Source organism: Mobula hypostoma, chromosome 9, assembly GCF_963921235.1.
Source record: "Mobula hypostoma chromosome 9, sMobHyp1.1, whole genome shotgun sequence".
NCBI classification, from domain to species: Eukaryota; Metazoa; Chordata; class Chondrichthyes; order Myliobatiformes; family Myliobatidae; genus Mobula; species Mobula hypostoma.
This window is the reverse complement of record NC_086105.1, coordinates 350,736-375,674: the sequence shown is the minus strand read 5'-3', so window position 1 is coordinate 375,674 and position 24,939 is coordinate 350,736. Positions and strand designations below refer to the sequence as shown.

Below are 24,939 nucleotides of genomic sequence, written 5' to 3'. Positions count from 1 at the left end.
AAGAGCTGGGAAGTTGATTGGTGAAAGAGATACAGGGCTGGAGAAGGGGGAGTCTGATAGGAGAGAACAGAAGGCCATTGGAAAAAAAACTGGAGGGAGGGGCACCAGAGGGAGGCAATGGACCGGTTCATTGCACAACACCCAGTCCAGAATATCTGATCCTCTAGTGGGTTCCACCACGAGCTGCTCTAAAAGGCCATCTTGTAGACATTCTGGAAATTCCCCCTCCTGGAATCCAGCATCAACCTAATTTTCCCCATCTACCTGCATACTGAAGTCCCTCATGACTATTGTCACATTGCCCTTTTGGCATGCATTTTCCTTCTCCCATTGTAATTTGTAGGCCACATCCTTACAATTGTTTAGGTGTCTGAATACAACTCCCGTCAGGGTCTTTTCACCTTTTGCAGTTTCTTAGCTCCATTCATAATGATTCAACACCTTCCGATCCTTACACCTCTTTCTAATGATTTGACTTTGTTACCAACAGAGCAACACACCCCCTCTGCCTTCCTGCCCATCCTTTCAATACAATGTGTATCCTTGGACATTAAGCTCCCAGTTATAATCTTTCAACCTTATTCCGTATTCTGCGTGTATTCAAACACCTTCAGTCCTGTATTCACCCTTTTTGATTTTGTCCACCTTTTACACCGCAACTCATCCTGTTGACTGATATTTTGCCCTATTAACAGGCTCTCCTCACTATACATTGCCTCTGTTTGTAAACCAGCTACCTTATCTACAGCACCATTATCTGCCTGACCTACGATACTATTTGCATTGAAATATATGTAGCTCCAGAACACTAGTCGCACCATGCTCAACTTTTTGATTCCTAACTTTAAACAAGGTCTTACCAACTCTGCCTCCACAACCTCTCCACTGACTGTTCTGGCACTCTGGTTCCCATCCTCTGTAACCCTAGTTTAAACCCCACTGTGCAACACTAACAAACATTCCTGCTAGGGCAGTAGTCTCCCTCCCAGTCAGGACCATCTCTCTTGTACAGGCTCTCTTCCCTGGAACAGAGTCCAACGATCAAAAAACTTTTACCCTCTGTCCTATACCAATGAGGGAGTTAGATATGGCCCTTGTGGCTAAAGGGATCAGGGGGTATGGGGGGGAAGGCTGGTACAGGGTTCTGAGTTGGATGATCAGCCATGATCATACTGAATGGCGGTGCAGGCTCGGAGGGCTGAATGGCCTACTCCTGCACCTATTTTCTATGTTTCTATCTCTTTAGCCACATATTAAACTGTATAATCTTCCTTGTTCTGGCCTCACTAGATGTGGCACAGGTAACAATCCTGAGATCACAACCCTAGAGGTCCAGCCCTTTAAATTAGTTCCCTGAACTCCCTGCGCAGAACCTTGTCACTCGTCCTACCCATGTCATTGGTACCTACATGGACCACGACTTCTGGCTGTTCACCCTCCCACTTAAGAATGACAAGGACTCGATCAGAGATATTCCTGATCCTTACACCTGGGAGGCAACATTCCATCTGGGAATCTCATTCTCGCCCATAAATCCTTCTGTCCATTCCCCTAACTAAAGAATCCCCTATCACTACAGCGCACCTCTTCTCCCCACTTCCCTTCTGAGTCACAGAGACAGACTCAGTGCCAGAAACCCAACCATTGTGAATTTCCTCTGTTAGGTCACACCCCCACCTCCTCGACAGTACCCAAAGTGATGCACCATTTGTTGGGGGGGGGGTGGGATGGCCACAGCGGTACTCTGCACTGGCTCTGTGAACCCTTTCCAATTCCTGACTGTCACCTAATTTCCTGTGTCCTGCATCCTGGGAGTGGCTATTTCTTTCTATGTCCTATCTATCACTTCCTCAGCCTCCTGAATGATCCCAAAGTTCATCCAGTTCCAGCTCCAACTCCTCAATGGGATTTGTTTGAAGCGGCAACTGGATGCAACTCGCAGTTGTAGTCGTCAGAGACACCGGGTGTCTCCCTGCCTTCTCACATCCCGCAAGAGAAGCATTTCACTATCCTGCCTGGCATCTCTACTGTCCTAGCTGAGCAGATATGAAGAAGAGAAGAGAAAAAAAAATCAGCTTTTCTTTCTTTTGCTTTCTTGAGTGAAGCCTCTCTTCTTTGAAGCCCTGAGGAGCTAAAGCCTTAAGATCACCACTCTGACTATGTCCACTCAGCTGATGGCCACTGCCTTCCTTTAACTTCCTCTTACAATTCAATCCCAGATGCTGACTGGTTGCTGGTCAAAGGTTGAAAGAGTACAGAGAAAATTTACAAGGATGTTGCTGGCTCTGGAGGACCCGAGTTATAAGGAAAGATTGAATAGGTTAGGACTTTGTTCCTTTGAATGTAGAAGATTAAGAGGAGATTTGATAGAAGTGTACAAAGTTATGAGAGGTATAGATAGAGTAAATGCAAGCGGGCTTTTCCAGTGAGGTTGAGTGGGACCACAACCAGAGGTCATGGGTTACGAGTGAAACTTTAGGGGGAACATGACAGGAAACATCTTCACTCAGAGGGTCGTCAGAGTGTGGAATGAACTGCCAGCTGAAGTGGTGCATGCAAGCTCAATTTCACCATCTAAGAGAAATTTGGATAGGTACATGGATGGTAGGGGCTTGGAGGGCGATGGTCCTGATGCAGGTCGATGGAAGTAGGCAGTTTAAATGGTTCAGCATGGACAGATAGGATGAAGGGCCTGTTTCTGTGCTGTACCTCCCTATGACTCTAGGACTACGCTGTCCTATACATCTGTAAGTGAACTGGAAGGAGATGCTGGCGAGGATGTCAGCAGAGTAGAAATGGCATGAATTTCCAGGAAAAATGAGGAAGGTGCAGGATAGATGTATTCCAAAAACAAAGAAATACTCAAATGATAAAATACTACAACCGTGACTGACAAGGCAAGTCAACGCTAATGTAAAAGCAAAAGAGAGGGCACCCAACAAAGCAAATATTAGCACGAAGATAGAGGATTGGGAAGCTTTAAAAACTTACAGAAAGGAACTGAAAAAACCATTAGGAGAGAAAAGTTGAAAAATGAAAGCAAGCTTGCAAACAGCATCGAGACGGATAAAAAAAAGCTTTTCAAATATATTTTAAAAATCCTTGCATGCCGGTTAGCTAGAGTTGTTCAGATGGGTTTAAACTAATTGGGCAGGGAAGTGAGAACTGGGGTGATAGTGCTGAAGATGAGGTCATTGGTTTACAAAGAGGCAATGTATAGTGAGACTCCAAGCAAGGAGAGGCTGATAACAAGGCAAATTTACAGTCAACAGGATGAGCTGCAACGTAAAAGGCAGACAAAATTGAAAAGGGCGAATCCAGGACTGAAGGTGTTGTATTTATAGAACATAGAATAGTACAGCACAGTACAGCCCTTCGGCCCACAATGTTGTGCCGACCCTCAAACCCTGCCTCCCATATAAGCCCCCACCTCAAATTCCTCCATATGCCTGTCTAGTAGTCTCTTAAATTTCACGAGTGTATCTGCCTCCACCACTGACTCAGGCAGTGCATTACACGCACCAACCACTCTCTGAGTAAAAAACCTTCCTCTAATATCCTCCTTGAACTTCCCACCCCTTACCTTAAAGTCATGTCCTCTTGTATTGAGCAGTGGTGCCCTGGGGAAGAGGCGCTGGCTATCCACTCTATCTATTCCTCTTATTATCTTGTACACCTCTATCATGTCTCCTCTCATCCTCCTTCTCTCCAAAGAGTAAAGCCCTAGCTTCCTTAATCTCTGATCATAATGCACACTCTCTAAACCAGGCAGCATCCTGGTAAGTCTCCTCTGTACCCTTTCCAATGCTTCCACATCCTTCCTATAGTGAGGCGATTAGAACTGGACACAGTACTCCAAGCGTGGCCTAACCAGAGTTTTATAGAGCTGCATCATTACATCGCGACTCTTAAACTCTATCCCTCGACTTATGAAAGCTAACACCCCATAAGCTTTCTTAACTACTCTATCTACCTGTGAGGCAACTTTCAGGGATCTGTGGACATGTAACCCCAGATCCCTCTGCTCCTCCACACTATCAAGTATCCTGCCATTTACTTTGTACTCTGCCTTGGAGTTTGTCCTTCCAAAGTGTACCACCTCACACTTCTCCGGGTTGAACTCCATCTGCCACTTTCAGCACACTTCTGCATCCTATCAATGTCTCTTTGCAATCTTCGACAATCCTCTACACTATCTACAACACCACCAACCTTTGTGTCGTCTGCAAACTTGCCAACTCACCCTTCTACCCCAACATCCAGGTCGTTAATAAAAATCACGAAAAGTAGAGGTCCCAGAACAGATCCTTGTGGGACACCACTAGTCATAATCCTCCAATCTGAATGTACTCCCTCCACCACCACCCTCTGCCTTCGGCAGGCAAGCCAATTCTGAATCCACCTGGCCAAACTTCCCTGGATCCCATGCCTTTTGACTTTCTGAATAAACCTACCATGTGGAACCCTGTCAAATGCCTTACTAAAATCCATATAGATCACATCCACTGCACTACCCTCATCTATATGCCTGGTCACCTCCTCAAAGAACTCTATCAGGCTTGTTAGACACGATCTGCCGCTCACAAAGCCATACTGACTGTCCCTGATCAGACCATGATTCTCTAAATGCCCATAGATCCTATCTTTAAGAATCTTTTCCAACAGCTTTCCCACCACAGACGTATAGCTCACTGGTCTATAATTACCTGGACTATCCCTACTACCTTTTTAATGCACGCAGTACACGAATTAAGGTAAATGAATTTATAGCACTGTTACAGATTGGTATGCATGATGCTATAGGCATCACTGAATCATGGCTGGAAGAAGATTATAGCCGGAAGCATAATGTCCAAGGATACACATTGTATCGAAAGATCAGGTAGGAATGCAGAGGGGGTGGCGTTGCCCTGTTGGTAAAAAATGAAATCAAATTATTAGAAAGAGGTGACAGAGGGTCAGATGGTGTTGAATAATTGTGGATTGATCCAAGGAACTGCAAAGGTAAAAAGACCCTTACAGGAATTAATAACAGACACCCAGACAGTGGTAAGGATGTGGCCTACAAATTACAAAAGGAAGATAGAAAATGCATTCCAAAAGGGCAATAGTACAATAGTTATGGGGGACTTCAATATACAGATAGATTGGGAAAATCAGATTGGTGCTGGATTCCAAGAGGGTGAATTTCTGGAATGCCTACGAGATGGCTTTTTAGAGCAATTCATGGTTGAGCCCACTAGGGGATCAGCCATTCTGGATTGGGTGTTGTGTAATTAACTGAAATTGATTAGACAGCTAAAAACAACCCTGATGGACAAGTGATCATAATATGATTTAATCACATTGAAATTTGAGAAGGAGAAGCTAAAAAATTAGATGCATCAGTATTACAGTGTTGGCACGTGGCCAAGTGGTCAAGCGTTCATCTAGTGATTTGAAGGTCGCTAGTTTGAGCCTTGGCTGAGACAGCGTGTGTGTCCTTGAGCAAGGTACTTAATCACACATTGCTCTGCGACGACACCAGTGCCAAGCTTTATGGGTCCTAATGCCCATCCCTTGGACAACATCAGTGGCATGGAGAGGGATGACTTGCAGCATGGTCAACTGCTGGTCTTCCATACAATCTCGACCAGGCCTGCGCCCTGGAAACTTTCCAAGGCGCAAACCCATGGTCTCATGAGACTAACGGATGCCTATAACAGTGGAGTAAAGGGAATTACAGAGATGAGAGAGGAGTTGGCCAGAATTGATTGGAAAAGGACACTGGCAGGGATAACAGCAGAGCAGCAATAGCTGGAATTTCTGGAAGCAATTCGGAAGGCACGGGATATGTACATCATAACGAGGAAGAAGTATTCCAAAGGCAAGATGATGCAACCATACCTAACAAGAGAAGTCAAAGCCAACATAAAAGCGAAAGAGAGGGCATTTAATTATTCAAAATTAGTAAGAAGTTGGAAGATTGGAAAGCTTTCAAACACCAACAGAAGGCAACTAAAAAAGTCATTACGAAGGTAAAGACTGAATATGAAAGTAAGCTAGCCAATAATATTAAAAACGATACCAAAAGTTTCTTCAGATACATAAAGTGTAAAAGAGAGACAAGAGTGGATATTGGACTGCTGGAAAGCAATGCCGGAGAGGTAGTAATGTAGGACAAGGAAATGGTGGACGAACTGAATAAGTATTTTGTGTCAATTTTCACTGTGGAAAACACTAGCAGTATGATGGAAGTTCCAGAGGTGAGGGATCATGAAGTGTGTGAAGTTACCATTACTAAGGAGAAGGCTCTGGGAAAACTGAAAGGTCTGAAGGTAGATAAGTCACCTGGACATGATGGCCCAGGGTTCTGAAAGAGATAGCTGAAGAGATTGTGGAGGCATTAATAATAATCTTTCAATTATCACTAGATTCTGGATTGGTTCCAGCAGACTGGAAAATTGCAAATATCACTCCACTCTTCAACAAGGGAGAGAGACAAAAGAAAGGAAATTATAGACTAGTTAGTCTGGCTTCAGCAGTTGGGAAGATGTTGGAGTCAATTGTTAAGGATGTGGTTTCCGGGTACTTGGAGGCATATGATAAAATAGGCTGTAGTCAGCATGGTTTCCTCAAGGGAAAATCTTGACTGATTAATCTGTTGGAATTATTTGAAGAAATAGCAAGCAGGATAGACAAGGGAGAATTGGTTGACGCTGTGTATTTGAATTTTCAGAAGGCCTTTGACAAGGTGCCACATATGAGGCTGCTTAATAAGCTATGAGCCCGTGGTATTACAGGGAAGATTCCAGCATGGATAAAGCAGTGGCTGACTGGCCGGAGGCAAAGAGTGAGAGTAAATAGAGCCTTTCCTGACTGGCTGCCAGCGACTACCGGTATTCACAGTGGTCTGTGATGGGAGCAATTCTTTTTACATTATATGGCACTGATTTAGATGACAGAATTGAAGGCTCTGTTGCAAAGTTTGCAGACGATACAAAGATAGGTGGAGGGCCAGGTAGTTTTGAGGAAGTAGAGATGCTACAGATGGACTTTGGCAGATTAGGAGAATGGGCAAAGAAATAGCAGATGGAATAGAGTGTCGGGAAGTGTATGATCATGCACTTTGGTAGAACAAAGGGAAGAGTTGACTATTTTCTAAATGGAGAGAAAATACTAAACTCTGAAAAACAAAGGGACTTGGGAGTCCTTGTGCAGGATTCCCTAATGACTACTTTGCAGGTTGAGTCTTAGTATACACTCAGTGGCCAGTTTATTAGGTACACTTGTACACCAGCAGCTACTCAATGCACAAGAACATGCAGACATGGTCAAGAGTTTCAATTACCATTCAGACCAAACGTCATAATGAGGAAGAAATGTGATGCAAGTGTCTTTGACTGTGGAATATAGTTGGTGCCAGGTGGGGTGGTTTGAGTATCTCAAAAACTGCTGATCTCCTGGGATTTTCACACACAAGTCTCTAGAGTTTACAGAAATGGTTCGAAAAACAAAAAAAAACATCCAGACAGTGGCAATTCTGTGGGCAAACATGTCTTGTTAAAGGTCAGAGGAGAATGGCCAAATTGGTTCAAACAGACAGGAAGCCAACAATAACTCAAAGAACCACACATTAAAACAATGGTGCACAGAAATGCATATCTGAACACACAACACATCAAATCTTGAAGCAGATCAGCTACAGCACCAGAAGAGCACGAACATACAGGAATGACTCCTGTGTGTAATAAAATAGCCACTGAGTGTCGATGATTAACAACAATGAACACAGCACCGATCACTGTGGCACACCACGAGACACAGGCCTCCAGAGGGACAACCATCTACTTTTCGCTCTGACTTCTCCCAGAAAGTCAATGTTCAATCTACACCAACACACACAAAATGCTGGAGGAACTCAGCAGATCAGGCAGCATCTATGAAAATGATTAAACAGTCAATATTTCCAGCTGAGACTCTTCTTACAGTCTTGGCCCAAAATGTTAACTGTTGATTCATTTCCATAGATGCTGCCTGACCTGCTGAGTTCCTCCATCATTTTCCATGTGTTGCTCTGGATTTCCCACATCGGCATAATCTCTTGTAGTTATAATGTTGAATCTAATCAACTACTTTATCCCAAATGGCAAGTGACTTAACATTCTGGTTTGGCCTCCCATATATGACTTTGTCAATGGCCTTGCTGAAATCTGTGCAGAGAACATTCACCACTTTTCCTTCTACCTGTCTCAAAACCTTGTCAAAAACCTTTATAAGATTGAATAGACATAACCTACCACACACAAAGCCATGTTGACCATCTCCAACAGATACATAAAATGTAAAAGAGAGGCGAGAGTGGATATCGGACTCGCTGGAAAACAAAGCTGAAGAGGTAGCAATGTGGGACAGCGAAATAGTGGACAAACTGAATTAGTATTTTCCATCATAGAAAACCATAGAAACTACAGCACAGAAACAGGCCTTCTGGCCCTTCTTGGCTGTACCGAACCATTTTCTGCCTAGTCCCACTGACCTGCACACGGACCATATCCCTTCATACACCTCCCATCCATGTATCTGTCCAATTTATTCTTAAATGTTAAAAAAAGAACCCGCATTTACCACCTCGACTGGCAGCTCATTCCATACTCCCACCACTCTCTGTGTGAAGAAGCCCCCCACTAATGTTCCCTTTAAACTTTTTCCCTCTCACCCTTAACCCATGTCCTCTGGTTTTTTTCTCCCCTTGCCTCAGTGGAAAAAGCCTGCTTGCATTCACTCTATCTATACCCATCATAATTTTATATACCTCTATTAAATCTCCCCTCATTCTTCTACGCTCCAGGGAATAAAGTCCTAACCTATTCAACCTTTCTCTGTAACTGAGTTTCTCAAGTCCTGGCAACATCCTTGTAAACCTTCTCTGCACTCTTTCAACCTTATTTATATCCTTCCTGTAATCTGGTGACCAAAACTGAACACAATACTCCAGATTCAGCCTCACCAATGCCTTATACAACCTCATCATAACATTCCAGCTGTTATACTCAATACTTTGATTAATAAAGGCCAATGTACCAAAAGCTCTCTTTACGACCCTATCTACCTGTGATGCCACTTTTAGGGAATTTTGTATCTGTATTCCCAGATCCTTCTGTTCCACTGCACTCCTCAGTGCCTTACCATTAACCCTGTATGTTCTACTTTGGTTTGTCCTTCCAACGTGCAATACCTCACACTTGTCTGCATTAAACTCCATCTGCCATTTTTCAGCCCATTTTTCCAGCTGGTCCAAGTCCCTCTGCAGGCTCTGAAAACCTTCCTCACTGTCTACTACACCTCCAATCTTTGTATCATCAGCAAATTTGCTGATCCAATTTACCACATTATCATCCAGATCATTGATATAGATGACAAATAACAATGGACCCAGCACTGATCCCTGTGGCACACCACTAGTCACAGGCCTCCACTCGGAGAAGCAATTCTCTACTACCACTCTTTGGCTTCTTCCATTGAGCCAATGTCTAATCCAATTTACCACCTCTCCATGTATACCTAGCGACTGAATTTTCCTAACTAAACTCTCATGCAGGACCTTGTCAAAGGCCTTACTGAAGTCCATGTAGACAATATCCATTGCCTTCCCTTCATCCACTTTCCTGGTAACCTCCTCGAAAAACTCCAATAGATTGGTCAAACATGATCTGCCACGCACAAAGCCATGTTGACTCTCCCTAATAAATCTCTGTCTATCCAAATGCTTGTAGATTCTGTCTCTTAGTACTCCCTCCAATAACTTACCTACTACCGACGTTAAACTTACTGGCCTATAATTTCCTGGATTATTTTTCGATCCTTTTTTAAACAACGGAACAACATGAGCCACTCTCCAATCCTCCGGCACCTCACCTGTAGACAGCGACATTTTATATATTTCTGCCAGGGCCCCTGCAATTTCAACACTAGTCTCTTTCAAGGTCTGAGGGAACACCCTGTCAGGTCCCGGGGATTTATCCACTTTAATTTTCCTCAAGACAGCAAGGACCTCCTCCTTTTCGATCTGCACAGTTTCCATGATTTCACTACTTGTTTCCCTTAATTCCATAGACTTCATGCCAGTTTCCTTAGTAAATACAGATGCAAAAAACCTATTTAAGATCTCCCCCATTTCCTTTGGTTCCGCACATAGCCGACCACTCTGATCTTCAAGAGGACCAATTTTATCCCTTACAATCCTTTTGCTCTTAATATACCTGTAAAAGCTCTTTGGATTATCCTTCACTTTGACTGCCAAGGCAACCTCATGTCTTCTTTTAGCCCTCCTGATTTCTTTCTTAAGTATTTTCTTGCACTTCTTATACTCCTCAAGCACCTTATTTACTCCCTGCTTCCTATACATGTCATACAACACCCTCTTCTTCTTTATCAGAGTTGCAATATCCCTTGAGAACCAAGGTTCCTTATTCCTATTCACTTTGCCTTTAATCTTGACAGGAACATACAAATTCTGCACTCTCAAAATTTCTCCTTTGAAGGCTTCCCACCTACCGATCACATCCTTGCCAGAGAACAACCTGCCTTTGTTGTGGAAGAGTCTAGCAGTATGGTGTAATTTCCAGGTGTCAGAGGGCATGAAGTTAGCATAACTAGAGAGAAGGAAACTGAAAGGTCTGAAAGTAGATTAGTCACCTGGACCAGATGGTGTACACCCCAGGGTTCTGAAAGAGATGGCTGAAGGGATTGTGGAAGCATTAGTAATGACCTTTCAAGAATCACTAAATTCTGGAATAGCTTGGCAAACTGGAAAATTGCAAATGTCACTCCACTCTTCAAGAAGGAAGAGAGGCAGAAGAAAGCAAACTATTGGCCAGTTAGTCTGACTTTAGTGGTTGGGAAGATGTTGGAGTTGATTATTAAGGATGAGATCTCAGGGTACTTGGAGGCACATGATTAAATAGGCCATAGTCAGCATGGTTTCCTCAGGAAAATTTTTGCTTGACAAATCTGTTGGAATTCTTTGAAGTAGTATCAAGCAGGACAGACAAAGGAGAATTGGTTGATGTTACATAATTGAATTTTCAGAAGGCCTTTGACAAGGTGCTACATGGGACTGCTAAACAATCTACGAGCTCATGGTATTACAGGAAAGATTCTAGCATGGATAAAGCAGAGGCTGATTGGCAGGAAGCATACATGGGAATAAAGGGAGCCTTTCCTGGCTGGCTGCTGGCAACTAGTTGTATTCCACAGGGGTCTGTATTGGGGCTGATTCTTTTTACGTTATATGTCAATGATTTGGATGATAGAATTGATAGCTTTGTAAAGTTTGCACGATATGAAGATAGATGGGAGGGTGGTAGGGTAGGTTTGAGGAAGTAGAAATGCTACAGAAGGAAACATGGAAAACCTACAGCACAATACAGGCACTTTGGCACCCAAAGCTGTGCTGAACATGTACTTACTTTATAAATTACCTAAGGTTACCCATTGTCCTCTATTTTTCTAAACTCTTTAAAGGACTTAGACAGAATAGGAGAATTCGGAAAGAAATGGCAGATGGAATACAGTATTGGAAAGTGAATGGCCATGCACTTTGGTAGAAGAAATGAAAGACTTGACTAGTTTCTAAATGGAGAGAAAATACAAAAAACTGAGGTGTCAAGTAACTTGTGCAGGATTCTGTAATGGTTAATTTGCTGGTTGATTCTGTTGTGAGTAAGGCAAAAGCAATGTTAGCATTCATTTCAAGAGGACTATAATATAAAAGCAAGGATTTAATGTTCAAACTCTATAAGGAACAGGTGAGGCCTCACTTGGGAGTACTATGAGCAGGTTTGGGCCTCTCATAGTAGAAAGGATGTGCTGAATCTGGAGAGGGTTCAAAGGAGGTTCACAAAAATGATTCCAGGATTGAATGGGTTGTCATATGAAGAGTGTTTGATGGCTCTAGGCCTGTATTCACTAGAATTCAGAAGAATAAGGGGTGACCTCATTGAAGCCTCTCAAATGGTGAAAAGGCTTTGATGGAGTGGATGTTGAGAGGATGTTTCCCATGCTGGGGTGTCTAAGACCAGAGCACACAGCCTCAGGATTGAGGAGCCACCTTTTTGAACAGAGATGAGGACCTTCTTGGGGAAGTCCAGAATGAGGACCTCGTTGGGCAAGTCCAGAACGAGGGGTCACAGTTTGAGGATAAAAGGGAAGCCTTTTAGGACCGAGATTAGGAAAAACTTCTTCACGCAGAGAGTGGTGAATCTGTGGAATTCTCTGCCAAGGAAACAGTTGAGGCCAGTTCATTGGCTATATTTAAGAGGGAGTTAGATATGGCCCTTGTGGCTAAAGGGATCAGGGGGTATGGGGGGAAGGCTGGTACAGGGTTCTGAGTTGGATGATCAGCCATGATCGTACTGAATGGCGGTGCAGGCTCGAAGGGCCGAATGGCCTACCCCTGCACCTATTTTCTATGTTTCTATGTTTCTTTAGCCAGGGAGTAGTGAGCCTGTGGAATTCATTGCCACAGACAGCTGTGGAGGCCATTTGAAGCAAAGGTTGATCGATTCTTGATTGGTCAGAGCATGAATGGATATGGGGAGAAGGTAGGAGATTGGGCTGAGAGGAAAATTGATCAGCCATGATGAAATGGCAGAGCAGACACAATGGGCCAAATGACCCAATTCTGCTCCTATGTCTTATGGTTGACCCTAGATAAGTCGCATGGTCCAGATGGACTACCCCCTAGGGTTCTGAATGAGGTAAATGAGAAATTCTGGAAGTGTAAGTAATGATCTTACAAGAATCACTGGATTCTGGAATGGTTCCAGTGAACTGGAAAATTGGAAATGTCACACCACTCTTCAAGAAGGAAGAGAGGCAGAAGACAGGAAATTATAGGCCAGTCTGACTTCAGTAGTTGGGAAGGTGTAGGGGTCCATTACTAATGATGATATTTCGGGGTACTTGGGAGCATTTGATAAAATAGGCCAAAGCATGGTTTCCTTAAGGGAAAATCTTGCCGAACAAATTTGTTGGAATTCTTTGAGAAAATAACAAGCAGGGTAGACAAAGGATTGTCAGAAGGTGTTGTTTACTTGGACTTTCAGAAGGCTTTAGACAAGGTGTCGCACATGAGGCTACGAAGCAAAATTAGAACCCATGGTATTACAGGAAAGATACTAGCACGGAAAGACGATTGGCTGACCTGCACAAGGAAAAGAGTGGGAATAAAAGGAACCTTTTCTGTTGGCTGCCAGTGTCTAGTGGTGTACTGCAGGGGTCAATGTTGGGACCCACTTTTTTGCGTGTTTAATATCAATCATGTCAGGCATGGGATCCAAGGGGACACTGCTTTGTGGATCCAGAACTGGTTTGCCCACAGAAGGCAAAGAAGGGACACGCTCAGACCGAAGGTTTGAGATGCGTCTATTTTAACGCAAGGAGTGTTATGAACAAAGCGGATGAGCTTACAGCATCGATCGGTACTCGGAGCTATGATATGGTGGCCATTACAGAGACTTGGATGGCCCAGGGACAGAAATGGTTACTTCAAGTGCTGGGTTTTAGATGTTTCAGAAAGGACAGGGAGGGAGGCAAAAGAGGTGGGGGCGTGGCACTGTTGATCAGAGATACTCACAACATGCTGGAGGAACTCAGCAGGTCGAGCAGCATCCGTGGAAAAGATCGGTCAACGTTTCAGGCCGGAACCCTTCGTCAGGACCGATCTTTTCCACGGATGCTGCCCGACCTGCTGAGTTCCTCCAGCATGTTGTGAGTGTTGCTTTGACCCCAGAATCTGAAGATTATTTTGTGTTGATCGGAGATAATGTCACGGCTGCAGAAAAGGTGGACGCCGTGGAGGGATTGTCTACGGAGTCTATGTGGGTGGAGGTTAGGAACAGGAACAACAATAACTTTACTAGGTGTTTTTTTATAGGCTGCCCAATAGTAACAGGGATTTCAAGGAGCAGATAGGGAAACAGATCCAAGAAAGGTGTAATAATAACAGAGTTGTTGAGATGGGAGATTTTAATTTTCCAAATATCGATTGGCATCTCCCTAGAGGAAGGGGTTCAGAACATAGAATGCTACAGCACAATACAGGCCCTTCGGCCCACAATGTTGTGCCAACCCTTAAATCCTGCCTCCCCCACCTTAAATTCCTCCATATACCTGTCTAGTAGTCTCTTAAATTTGACATTGTCGCGAAGACAATAACCTATCCCTCAACGTCAACAAGACGAAGGAATTGGTTGTTGACTTCAGAAGGAGTAGCGGACCGCACGACCCAATTTACATCAGCGGTGCGCAAGTGAAACAGGTCAAAAGCTTTAAGTTCCTCAGGGTCAATATCACAAATGACCTGACTTGGTCCAACCAAGCAGAGTTCACTGCCAAGAAGGCCCACCAGCGCCTTTACTTCCAGAGAAAACTAAAGAAATTTGGCCTGTCTCCTAAAACCCTCACTAATTTTTATACATGCACCGTAGAAAGCATTCTTCCAGGATGCATCACAACCTGGTATGGAAGTTGCCCTGTCCAAGACCGAAAGAAGCTGCAGAAGATCGTGAACACGGCGCAGCACATCACACAAACCAATCTTCCGTTCTTGGACTCACTTTACACCGCACGCTGTCGGAGCGGTGCTGCCAGGATAATCGAGGACACGACCCATCCAGCCAACACACTTTTCGTCCCTCTTCCCTCCGGTAGAAGGCTCAGGAGCTTGAAGACTCATACAGCCAGATTTGGGAACAGCTTCTTTCCAACTGTGATAAGACTGTGGAACGGATCCGGACCCGGATCTGGGCCATACCCTCCAAATATCCGGGCCTGCCTCTGGGGTTTTTTGCACGACCTTACTTTCCATTTTTCTATTTTCTTTTTATGATTTATAATTTGAATTTTCAATATTTACTAATTTTTTACTATATTTAACATTTGTAATCCGGGGAGCGGGAAGCACAGAATCAAATATCGCTGTGATGATTGTACGTTCTAGTATCAATTGTTTGGCGACAATAAAGTATAAATTTCACTAGTGTATCTGCCTCCACCACTGATTCAGGCAGTGCATTACACGCACCAACCACTCTCTGAGTAAAAAACCTTCCTCTAATATCCTCCTTGAACTTCCCACCCCTTACCTTAAAGCCATGTCCTCTTGTATTGAGCTGTGGTGCCCTGGGGAAGAGGCACTGGCTATCCACTCTATCTAGTCCTCTTAATATCCTGTAAACCTCTATTATGTCTCCTCTCATTCTCCTTTTCTCCAAAGAGTAAAGCCCTAGCTCCCTTAATCTCTGATCATAATGCATACTCTCTAAACCAGGCAGCATCCTGGTAAATCTCCTCTGTACCCTTTCCAATGCTTCCACATCCTTCCTATAGTGAGGCGACCAGAACTGGACACAGTACTCCAAGTGTGGCCTAACCAGAGTTTTATAGAGCTGCATCATTACATCGTGACTCTTAAACTCTATCCCTCAACTTATGAAAGCCAACATCCCATAAGCTTTCTTAACTACCCTACCTACCTGTGAGGCAACTTTCAGGGATCTGTGGACATGTACCCTCAGATCCCTCTGCTCCTCCACACTACCAAGTATCCTGCCATTTACTTTGAAATCTGCCTTGGAGTTTGTCCTTCCAAAGTGTACCACCCCACACTTCTCCGGGTTGAACTCCATCTGCCACTTCTCAGCACACTTCTGCATCCTATCAATGTCTCTTTGCAATCTTCGACAATCCTTTACACTATCCACAAAACCACCAACCTTTGTGTCGTCTGCAAACTTACCAACCCACTCTTCTACCCCCACATCCAGTTGGTTAATAAAAATCATGAAAAGTAGAGGTCCCAAAACCAATCCTTATGGGACACTAGTCACAAACCTCCAATCCTAATATACTCCCTCCGCCTCTGCCTTCTGCAGGCAAGCCAATTCTGAATCCACCTGGCCAAGCTTCCCTGGATCCCATGCCTTCTGACTTTCTGAATAAGCATACCGTGTGGATCCTCATCAAATGCATTTCTAAAATCCATGTAGATCACATCCACTGCACTACCCTCATCTATACGCCTGGTCACCTTCTCAAAGAACTCTATCAGGCTTGTTAGACACGATCTGCTCTTCACAAAGCCATGCTGACTGTCCCTGATCAGACCATGATTCTCTAAATACCCATAGATCCCATCTCTAAGGATCTTTTCCAACAGCTTTCCCAACACTGACGTAAGGCTCACTGGTCTATAATTACCCGGACTATCCGGACCACCTTTTTTGGACAAGGGGACAACATTCACCTCCCTCTAATCCTCCGGTACCATTCCCGTGGACAACGAGGACATAAAGATCCTAGCCAGAGGCTCAGCAATCTCTTCCCTCGCCTCGTGGAGCAGCCTGGGGAATATTCCATCAGGCCCCGGGGGACCTATCCATCCTAATGTATTTTAGCAACTCCAACACCTCCTCTCCCTTAATATCAACATGTTCCAGAACATCAACCTCACTCATATTGTCCCCATCGTCATCAAGTTCCCTCTCATTGGTGAATACCGAAGAGAAGTATCCACAGCCTCCAGGCACATCTTCCCACCTTTATCTCTAATCGGTCCTATCTTCACTCCTATCATCCTTTTGTTCTTCACATATTTGAAGAATGCCTTGGGGCTTTCCTTTACCCTACTCGCCAAGGCCTTCTCATGCCCCCTTCTTGCTCTCCTCAGCCCCTTCTTAAGCTCCTTTCTTGATACCCTATATTCCTCAATAGACCCATCTGATCCTTGCTTCCTAAACCTCATGTATGCTGCTTTCTTCCACCTGACTAGATTTTACACCTCACTTGTCACCCATGGTTTCTTCACCCTACCATTCTTTATCTTCTTCACCAGGACAAATTTATCCCTAACATCCTGCAAGAGATCCCTAAGCATCGACCACACGTTCACAGTTCATTTCCCTGCAAAAACATCATCCCAATTCACACCTGCAAGTTCTAGCCTTACAGCCTCATAATTTGCCCTTCCCCAATTAAAAATGTTCCTGACCTCTCTGATTCTATCCTTTTCCATGATAATGTTAAAGGCCAGGGAGCGGTGGTCACTGTCCCCCAGATGCTCACCCACTGAGAGATCTGCGACCTGACCCAGTTTGTTACCTAATACTAGATCTAGTATGGCATTCCCCCTAGTCGGCCTGTCAACATACAGTGACAGGAATCCATCCTGGACACACTTAACAAACTCGGCCCCATCTAAACAATTGGAACTAATCAGGTGCCAATCAATATTAGGGAAGTTAAAGTCACCCATGATAACAACCCTGTTATTTTTGCATCTTTCCAAAATCTGCCTCCTAATCTGCTCCTCGGTATCTCTGCTGCTACCAGGGGGCCTACAGAATACTCCCAATAGAGTAACTGCTCCCTTCCTGTTCCTGACTTCCACCCATACTGACTCAAAAGAGGATCCTGCTGCATTACCCACCCTTTCTGTACCTGTAATAGTATCCCTGACCAGTAATGCCACCCCTCCTCCCCTTCCCCCCCCCCATCCCTTTAAAAGCACTGAAATCCTGGAATATTGAGAATCCATTCCTGCCCTGGTGCCAGCCAAGTCTCTGTAATGGCCACTATATCATAATTCCATGTATGTATCCAAGCTCTCAGTTCATCATCTTTGTTCCTGATGCTTCTTGCATTGAAGTACATGTACTTTAGCCCTTCTACCTTACTACCTTTATACCCTTTATTCTGTTTCTCTTTCCTCAAAGCCTCTTTATATGTTAGATCTGGCTTTACGCTATGCACTATACTTGTCGTTCTCACATGACCTTTATCCTCCTCCACCTCACTACCTGCTCTAACACTCTCGTTCCCCTCCCCCTGCAAATCTAGTTTAAACCCCCCGGAGCAGCACCAGCAAACCTTCCCGCAAGGATGTTAGTCCCTCTCCAGTTCAGGTACAACCCGTCCCGTCAGAACAGGTCCCACCTTCCCTGGAACAAGGCCCAATTGTCCAGAAACATGAAGTCCTCCCTCCTGCACCAACTCCTTAGCCACGTATTTAGCTGCATTATCTTCTGATTTCTAGCCTCACTAGATCGTGGCATGGGTAGCAATCCTGAGGTTGCAGCCCTGGAGGTCCTGCCCTTCAACTTTGCACCTAACTCCCTAAACTCTCTTTGCAGGACCTCCTCCTCCTTCCTACACACGTCATTGGTCACTACATGGACCTCAACATCTGGCTGCTCACCCTCCTTCCTGAGAATACCGAGAACTCGATGGGGTGGAGTTTGTTAGGTGTGTTGAGGAAGGTTTCTTGACACAATATGTAGATAAGCCAACAAGACGAGAGGCTGTACTTGATTTCCTGTTGGGAAATGAACCTGGTCAGGTGTCAGATCTCTCAGTGGGAGAGCATAAGGCTAATAGGAAGGAGCTTAAGAAGGAGATTAGGAGAGCCAGAAGGGGCCATGAGAAGGTGTTGGCAGGTAGGATTAAGGAAAACCCCAAGGCATTCTACAAGTGTGTGAAGAGCAAGAGGATAAGACGTGAAAGATTAGGACCTGTCAAGTGTGACAGTGGGAAAGTATGTATGCAACCGGAGGAAATAGCAGACGTACTTAGTGAATACTTTACTTCAGTATTCACTGTGGAAAAGGATCTTGGTGATTGTAGTGATGACTTGCAGCAGACTGAAAAGCTTGAGCATGTAGATATTGAGTAAGAGGATGTGCTGGAGCTTTTGGAAAGCATCAAGTTGGATAAGTCGCCAGGACTGGATGAAATGTATCCCAGCCTACTGTAGGAAGCAAGGGGGGAGATTGCTGAGCCTCTGGCGATGATCTTTGCATCATCAATGGGAACAGGAAAGGTTCCGGAGTATTGGAGGTTTGCGGATGTTGTTCCTTTATTCAAGAAAGGGAGTAGAGATAGCCCAGGAAATTACAGACCAGTGAATCTTACATCAGTTGATGAAGATCCTGAGAGGTAGGATTTATGAACATTTGGAGAGGTATAATATGATTAGGAATAGTCAGCATGGCTTTGTCAAGGGCAGGTCATGCCTTACGAGCCTGATTGAATTTTTTGAAGATGTGACTAAACACATTGATGAAGGAAGAGCAGTAGATGTAGTGTATATGGATTTCAGCAAGGCATTTGATAAGGTACCCCATGCAAGGCTTATTGAGAAAGTAAGGAGTCATGGAATCCAAGGGGACATTGCTTTATGGATCCAGAACTGGCTTGCCCACAAGAAGGCAAAGAGTGGTTGTAGATGGGTGAAATTCTGCCTGGAGGTCGGTCACCAGTGGAGTGCCTCAGGGATCTGTTCTGGGACCCTTACTCTTTGTGATTTTTAAAAATGACTTGGATGAGGAGGTGGAGGGATGGGTTAGTAAATTTGCTGATGACACAAAGGTTGGAGGTGTTGTGGATAGTGTGGACGGCTGTCAGAGGTTACAGTGGGACATTGATCGGATGCAAAACTGGGCTGAGAAGTGGCAGATGGAGCTCAACCCAGATAAGTGTGAAGTGGTTCATTTTGGTAGGTCGAATGTGATGGCAGAATATAGTATTATTGGTAATACTCTTGGCAGTGCAGAGGATCAGCGGAATCTTGGGGTCCAAGTCCATAGGACGCTCAAAGCAGCTGTGCAGATTGACTCTGTGGTTAAGAAGGCATATGGTGTAGTGGCCTTCATCAATCGTGGAATTGAATTTAGGAGCCAAGAGGTAATGTTGCAGCTGTATAGGACCCTGGTCAGACCCCAACGGAGTACTGTGCTCAGTTCTGGTCCCCTCACTACAGGGAGGATGTGGAAACCATAGAAAGAGTGCAGAGGAGATTTACAAGGATGTTGCCTGGATTGGGTAGCATGCCTTATGAGAGTAGGTTGAGTGAACTCGAGCTTTTCTCCTTGAGAGTGACAAAGGATGAGAGGTGACCTGATAGAGGTGTATAAGATGATGAGAGGCATTGATCGTGTGGATAGTCAGAGGGTTTTTCCCAGGGCTGAAATGGTTGCCGCAAGAGGACATAGGTTTAACATGCTGGGGAGTAGGTACAGAGGAGATGTCAGGCATAAGATTTTTTACTCAGAGAGTGGTGAGTGCGTGGAATGGGCTGCCGGCAGCGGTGGTGGAAGTGGATACGATTGGGTCTTTTAAGAGACTTTTGGATAGGTACATGGAGCTTAGAAAAATAGAGGGCTATAGGTAAGCCTAGTAATTTCTAAGGCAGGGACATGTTCGGCACAACTTTGTGGGCCAAAGGGGCTGTATTGTGCTGTAGGTTTTCTCTGTTTCTATGTTTCTATATGAAAGGCTGAGATAGAGAGCTTGTGGAATGGATGTTTCTCATAGTGGGGGAGTCTCAGACCAGAAGGTACAGCCTCAGAGTACAAGGACATCCCTTTAGAGCAGAGATGAGGAGGAGTTTCTGCCACAGCGTGGTGAATCTGTGGAATTCATTGCGGCAGATGACTGTGAAGTGCAAGTCATCAGGCATACAATGGTTTCCAGTTATTTGGGCCATTGGTTAATCAAGGCAGCTGCTTATTTGGAACAACTCTTAACTGGGACAGGAGACTGTTGCCAACCCGTTTCTAACTTGTGTTAATCACATGCATATTGTGTGGCTGTTCGACACTACATTGTGCTTAGAGTGAACAGTTTTGAAACAGTGTCACTTGTGTGTGTTTGTATTCAAAAAGCATTGATTTTTGTCGTTGGTAGTTGGTGAATAAAAGCCGTAAGACAATTCAGTACTGTTTTTTCACTGTAGTTTCAAGCATTCAGACTTGGAGATACCAGAAACAGCTGGGAGTGAAAATGAAATAATTTCACAACTTCAACAAATTAGGAACTACTAAGAATTTGAAGGAATCGACAATCATTTTAAATGTTACAATGACAATGAAAATCTGGAAGATGTAATCACTGAAAGCATTGTTTGACAGGTGTTTGCACTAATGTTAGACAAAAGAGGTACTGCAGATGCTGGAAATCCAGAGCAATACAAACAATGTGCTGGAGGACCTCAGCAAGTCAAGCAGCATCTGTGGATGGGAATAAACAGTTGACGTTTCAGGCCGAGATCCTTCATCTGGACTGACCTGATAAAGGGTCTCTGCCCGAAACGTCGATTCTTTATTCCCATCCATAGATGCTGCCTGACCTGCTGAGATCCTCCAGCGCAACGTGTGTATTGCTTTGGCCTAATGTTCATTTGTAGTCAATCAAATGATTATAGCAGTGTACACTGAATTAATTCCTCCATCTATAACTATAAGAAACTAATACACAGTTTTATAGTACTGTGGTAGTTTTGATAGTGTTCTTATTTGTTCTGTATTTCATTTAAATGCATAATTTGTTATTTAGTTAAATGGTAACTTGTCTTTTTTACTGTATACCTTTTTAACTATTCCTATGAAACTTCGGCAGCTGCTTAACTGGGTCAAAATGTTCCAGTCCCAACATGTCACAATTAACTGGAATCTACTGTATTTAAAATAAAAGCTAATAGGTTCTTAATAGTCAGGATGTAGAGTGTTATGGGGAGAAGGCAGGAGAATGGGGTTGAGAGAGATAATAAATCAGCCATGATGGAATGGGGGGATCAGACTCAATCGGCCAAATGGCCTAATTCTGTTCCTATATCTTATGGTCTTTAAGATTCTGAAATCAGCTGCATAAAATGACCTACCTGGTACGGTTTGTCTCGATCTATATTCTCCCAATGCAAAGGAATAGGAATTTCCGCATTTCCACATATAAAACTTCAAAAGATGTCAGAACAAACAGATATTAATGTTACCATTCAAAAACATAAATGAAAACAGAATATTTTTATATACACATTCATCTCTCTCTCTTTCTTTCTTTCTTTTTAAATCTTTTTATTGAGTAAGTATACAAAAAAGGTAAGCCATATAAACATTAATACAATGTTAAAGTACAATAAAATTCCAAAAGATAACAATACCAAAAAGAAAATACTACAAACAATGTAATATAAGCATAAGAAACCAAGATAACATAATAGTATACTAGATTTTATATATATCAATGGAAAAAAAAAGAAAAAAAAACCCCCCAAAAAAAAACCCACCGTGCAACTACCTAAAAGCAAAGCAAAGCAATGGGCTAACTTGAAACCAAACAGAGTTAAACTTAAAATCACGTCCTCAATCCCGACCTCCATTAAAACAGTGAAAAAAAAAACAAGAAGGGTAAATATTACATTAAATGAAAATATCGAATAAAAGGTCCCCAAATCTGTTCAAATTTAAATGAAGAATCATAAAGGTTACTTCTAATTTTCTCCAGATTCAAACATAAAATCGTCTGAGAAAACCAAAAAAAGGTAGTTGGAGCATTAAGCTCTTTCCAATGTTGTAAAATACATCTTTTCGCCATTAAAGTAAGAAATGCAATCATTCTACGGGCTGAAGGGGAAAGATTACTAGAAATTTTAGGTAGTCCAAAGATAGCAGTAATAGGGTGAGGAGAGATATCTATATTTAATACCTTAGAAATAATATTGAAAATATCTCTCCAAAAAGTTTCCAAAGTAGGGCAAGACCAAAACATATGAGTTAAAGAGGCTATCTGCCCCGAACATCTATCACAGAAAGGATTAATATGCGAGTAAAAACGCGCTAACTTATCTTTGGACATATGTGCTCTATGAACCACTTTAAATTGAATTAGGGAATGTTTAGCACAAATAGAGGAAGTATTAACTAATTGTAAAATCTGCCCCCAATCATCCACAGAAATGGTAAGCCCCAATTCCTGTTCCCAATCTACCCTAATCTTATCAAATGGAGCTTTCCTAAGTTTCATAATAATATTATAAATCATAGCCGATGCACCTTTCTGACATGGATTAAGGTTAATTATCGAATCTAAAATATATATAGGAGGAAGCATTGGAAAGGAAGAAAGTATAGTACTTAGGAAATTTCTAACTTGTAAATATCTAAAAAAATGTATTCTTGATAAGTTATATTTATTAGATAATTGTTCAAAAGACATAAGGGAACCATCTAAAAATAAATCCAAAAACCGTAAAATACCCTTAGTCTTCCAAGTTTGAAAAGCGCGATCCGTAAAAGAGGGAGGAAAAAATATGTTGCCTAAAATAGGAATCGCTAACCCGAATTGATTAAGATCAAAAAATTTTCTGAATTGAAACCAAATGCGCAAAGCATATTTAACTATCGGGTTAGAGACCTGCTTAAGGCGTTTCGAATCAAAAGGAAGAGAGGAACCTAAAATAGAACCAAGTGTATAACCCTGAACAGATTGTAATTCCAATGCTACCCATTTAGGAATAGATAGTATGTCCCGGTCAAGTAACCAAAATTTCATATGTCGAATATTAATAGCCCAATAATAAAATCTAAAGTTAGGTAATGCTAAACCTCCATCTCTCTTAGCTTTCTGTAAATGTATTTTACCCAGTCTCGGATTCTTATTCTGCCAAATAAATGAAGAAATTTTAGAGTCAACTTTATCAAAAAAAGATTTAGGAACGAAAATTGGTAATGCCTGAAACACATATAAAAATTTTGGCAAAAAAAACATCTTAACTGCATTAATACGACCAATCAAAGTTAAATATAAGGGAAACCATTTAGATGAAAGTTGAGTAATATGGTCTATTAATGGTAAAAAGTTAGTCTTAAATAAATCTTTATGTTTACAAGTAATTTTAATCCCAAGATATGAAAAGTAATTATTAATCAATTTAAATGGAAATTTATAATTTAAGGGAAGATGTTTATTAATCGGAAAAAGTTCACTCTTACTAAGATTTAATTTATAACCTGAGAAAAGACCAAATTGTGCTAATAACTCTAAAACAGCAGGAATGGATCTCTCAGGATTAGAAATATATAAAAGTAAATCATCAGCATAGAGTGATAATTTATGGGACTTTAATCCCCGAGTTATCCCAGTAATATTTGAAGATTCTCGAATAGCAATTGCAAGAGGTTCTAATGCAATATCAAATAATAGGGGACTAAGAGGACAGCCTTGTCGAGTACCACGAAAGAGAGGAAAAAAAGGTGAGTTTAAGGAGTTAGTACGAACCGAGGCTACAGGGGAGTGATATAACAGTTTAATCCAGGATATAAATTTCAAGCTAAAATTAAACATTTCAAGCACCTTAAATAAATAAGGCCATTCTACTCTATCAAAAGCTTTCTCGGCATCTAAAGAAATAACACACTCAGGAACATTTTGTGAGGGAGTATAAACGATATTTAACAATGTACGAATATTATAAAAAGAGTAACGACCTTTAATAAAACCCGTTTGGTCTTCCGAAATAATAGAAGGAAGTACTTTTTCTAGTCTATTTGCTAATAACTTAGAAAAAACTTTAGAATCAACATTTAATAAAGATATTGGTCTATAAGATGCACATTGAGCAGGGTCTTTATCCTTCTTTAGTATTAAAGAAATTGATGCTCTATTAAAAGATTCCGGAAGTTTACCAAGTTTCAAAGAAGCCTCAAAAACCTTATAGAGCCAAGGAATCAATAAAGAAGCAAAACATTTATAAAATTCAACGGTAAACCCATCAGGGCCAGGAGCTTTCCCCAGATTCATAGAAAAAATAACATTCTTAATCTCATCCATTGTAATGGAAGTATCTAATAAAGAAGACATATCCTGTGAAATCTGAGGGAAGTCTAACTTATCTAAAAAATCATTCATATATTTAGAATCTCGAGGAGACTCTGATTGATATAAAGAAGAATAAAAATCACAAAAGGTTTGATTAATCCCCACATGATCCAATATCAATCGATCATTTTGGTTATAAATCTGATTGATTTGAGATTTAACATAATTAGATTTCAATTGATTAGCCAGCAGCTAAAAGTAGTTTTGGTTAATGTTTATGCTCCTAATATGGATTGTCCGGAATTT

General features: G+C 42.5%; 1 protein-coding gene across 4 annotated transcripts in view; it reads right to left on the bottom strand.

Moving 5' to 3' along the window:
• LOC134351433 (protein mono-ADP-ribosyltransferase PARP11) overlaps positions 1 to 24,939 on the bottom strand; it is a 150,102-nt gene that overhangs the window by 43,703 nt on the left and 81,460 nt on the right. For all 4 annotated transcript variants that reach the window (XM_063057550.1, XM_063057547.1, XM_063057549.1 and 1 more), the window contains one exon: positions 21,698 to 21,770. In XM_063057550.1, coding sequence (XP_062913620.1) covers positions 21,698 to 21,770 — 73 coding nt within the window. The remainder of the gene's footprint in view (positions 1 to 21,697; positions 21,771 to 24,939) is intronic.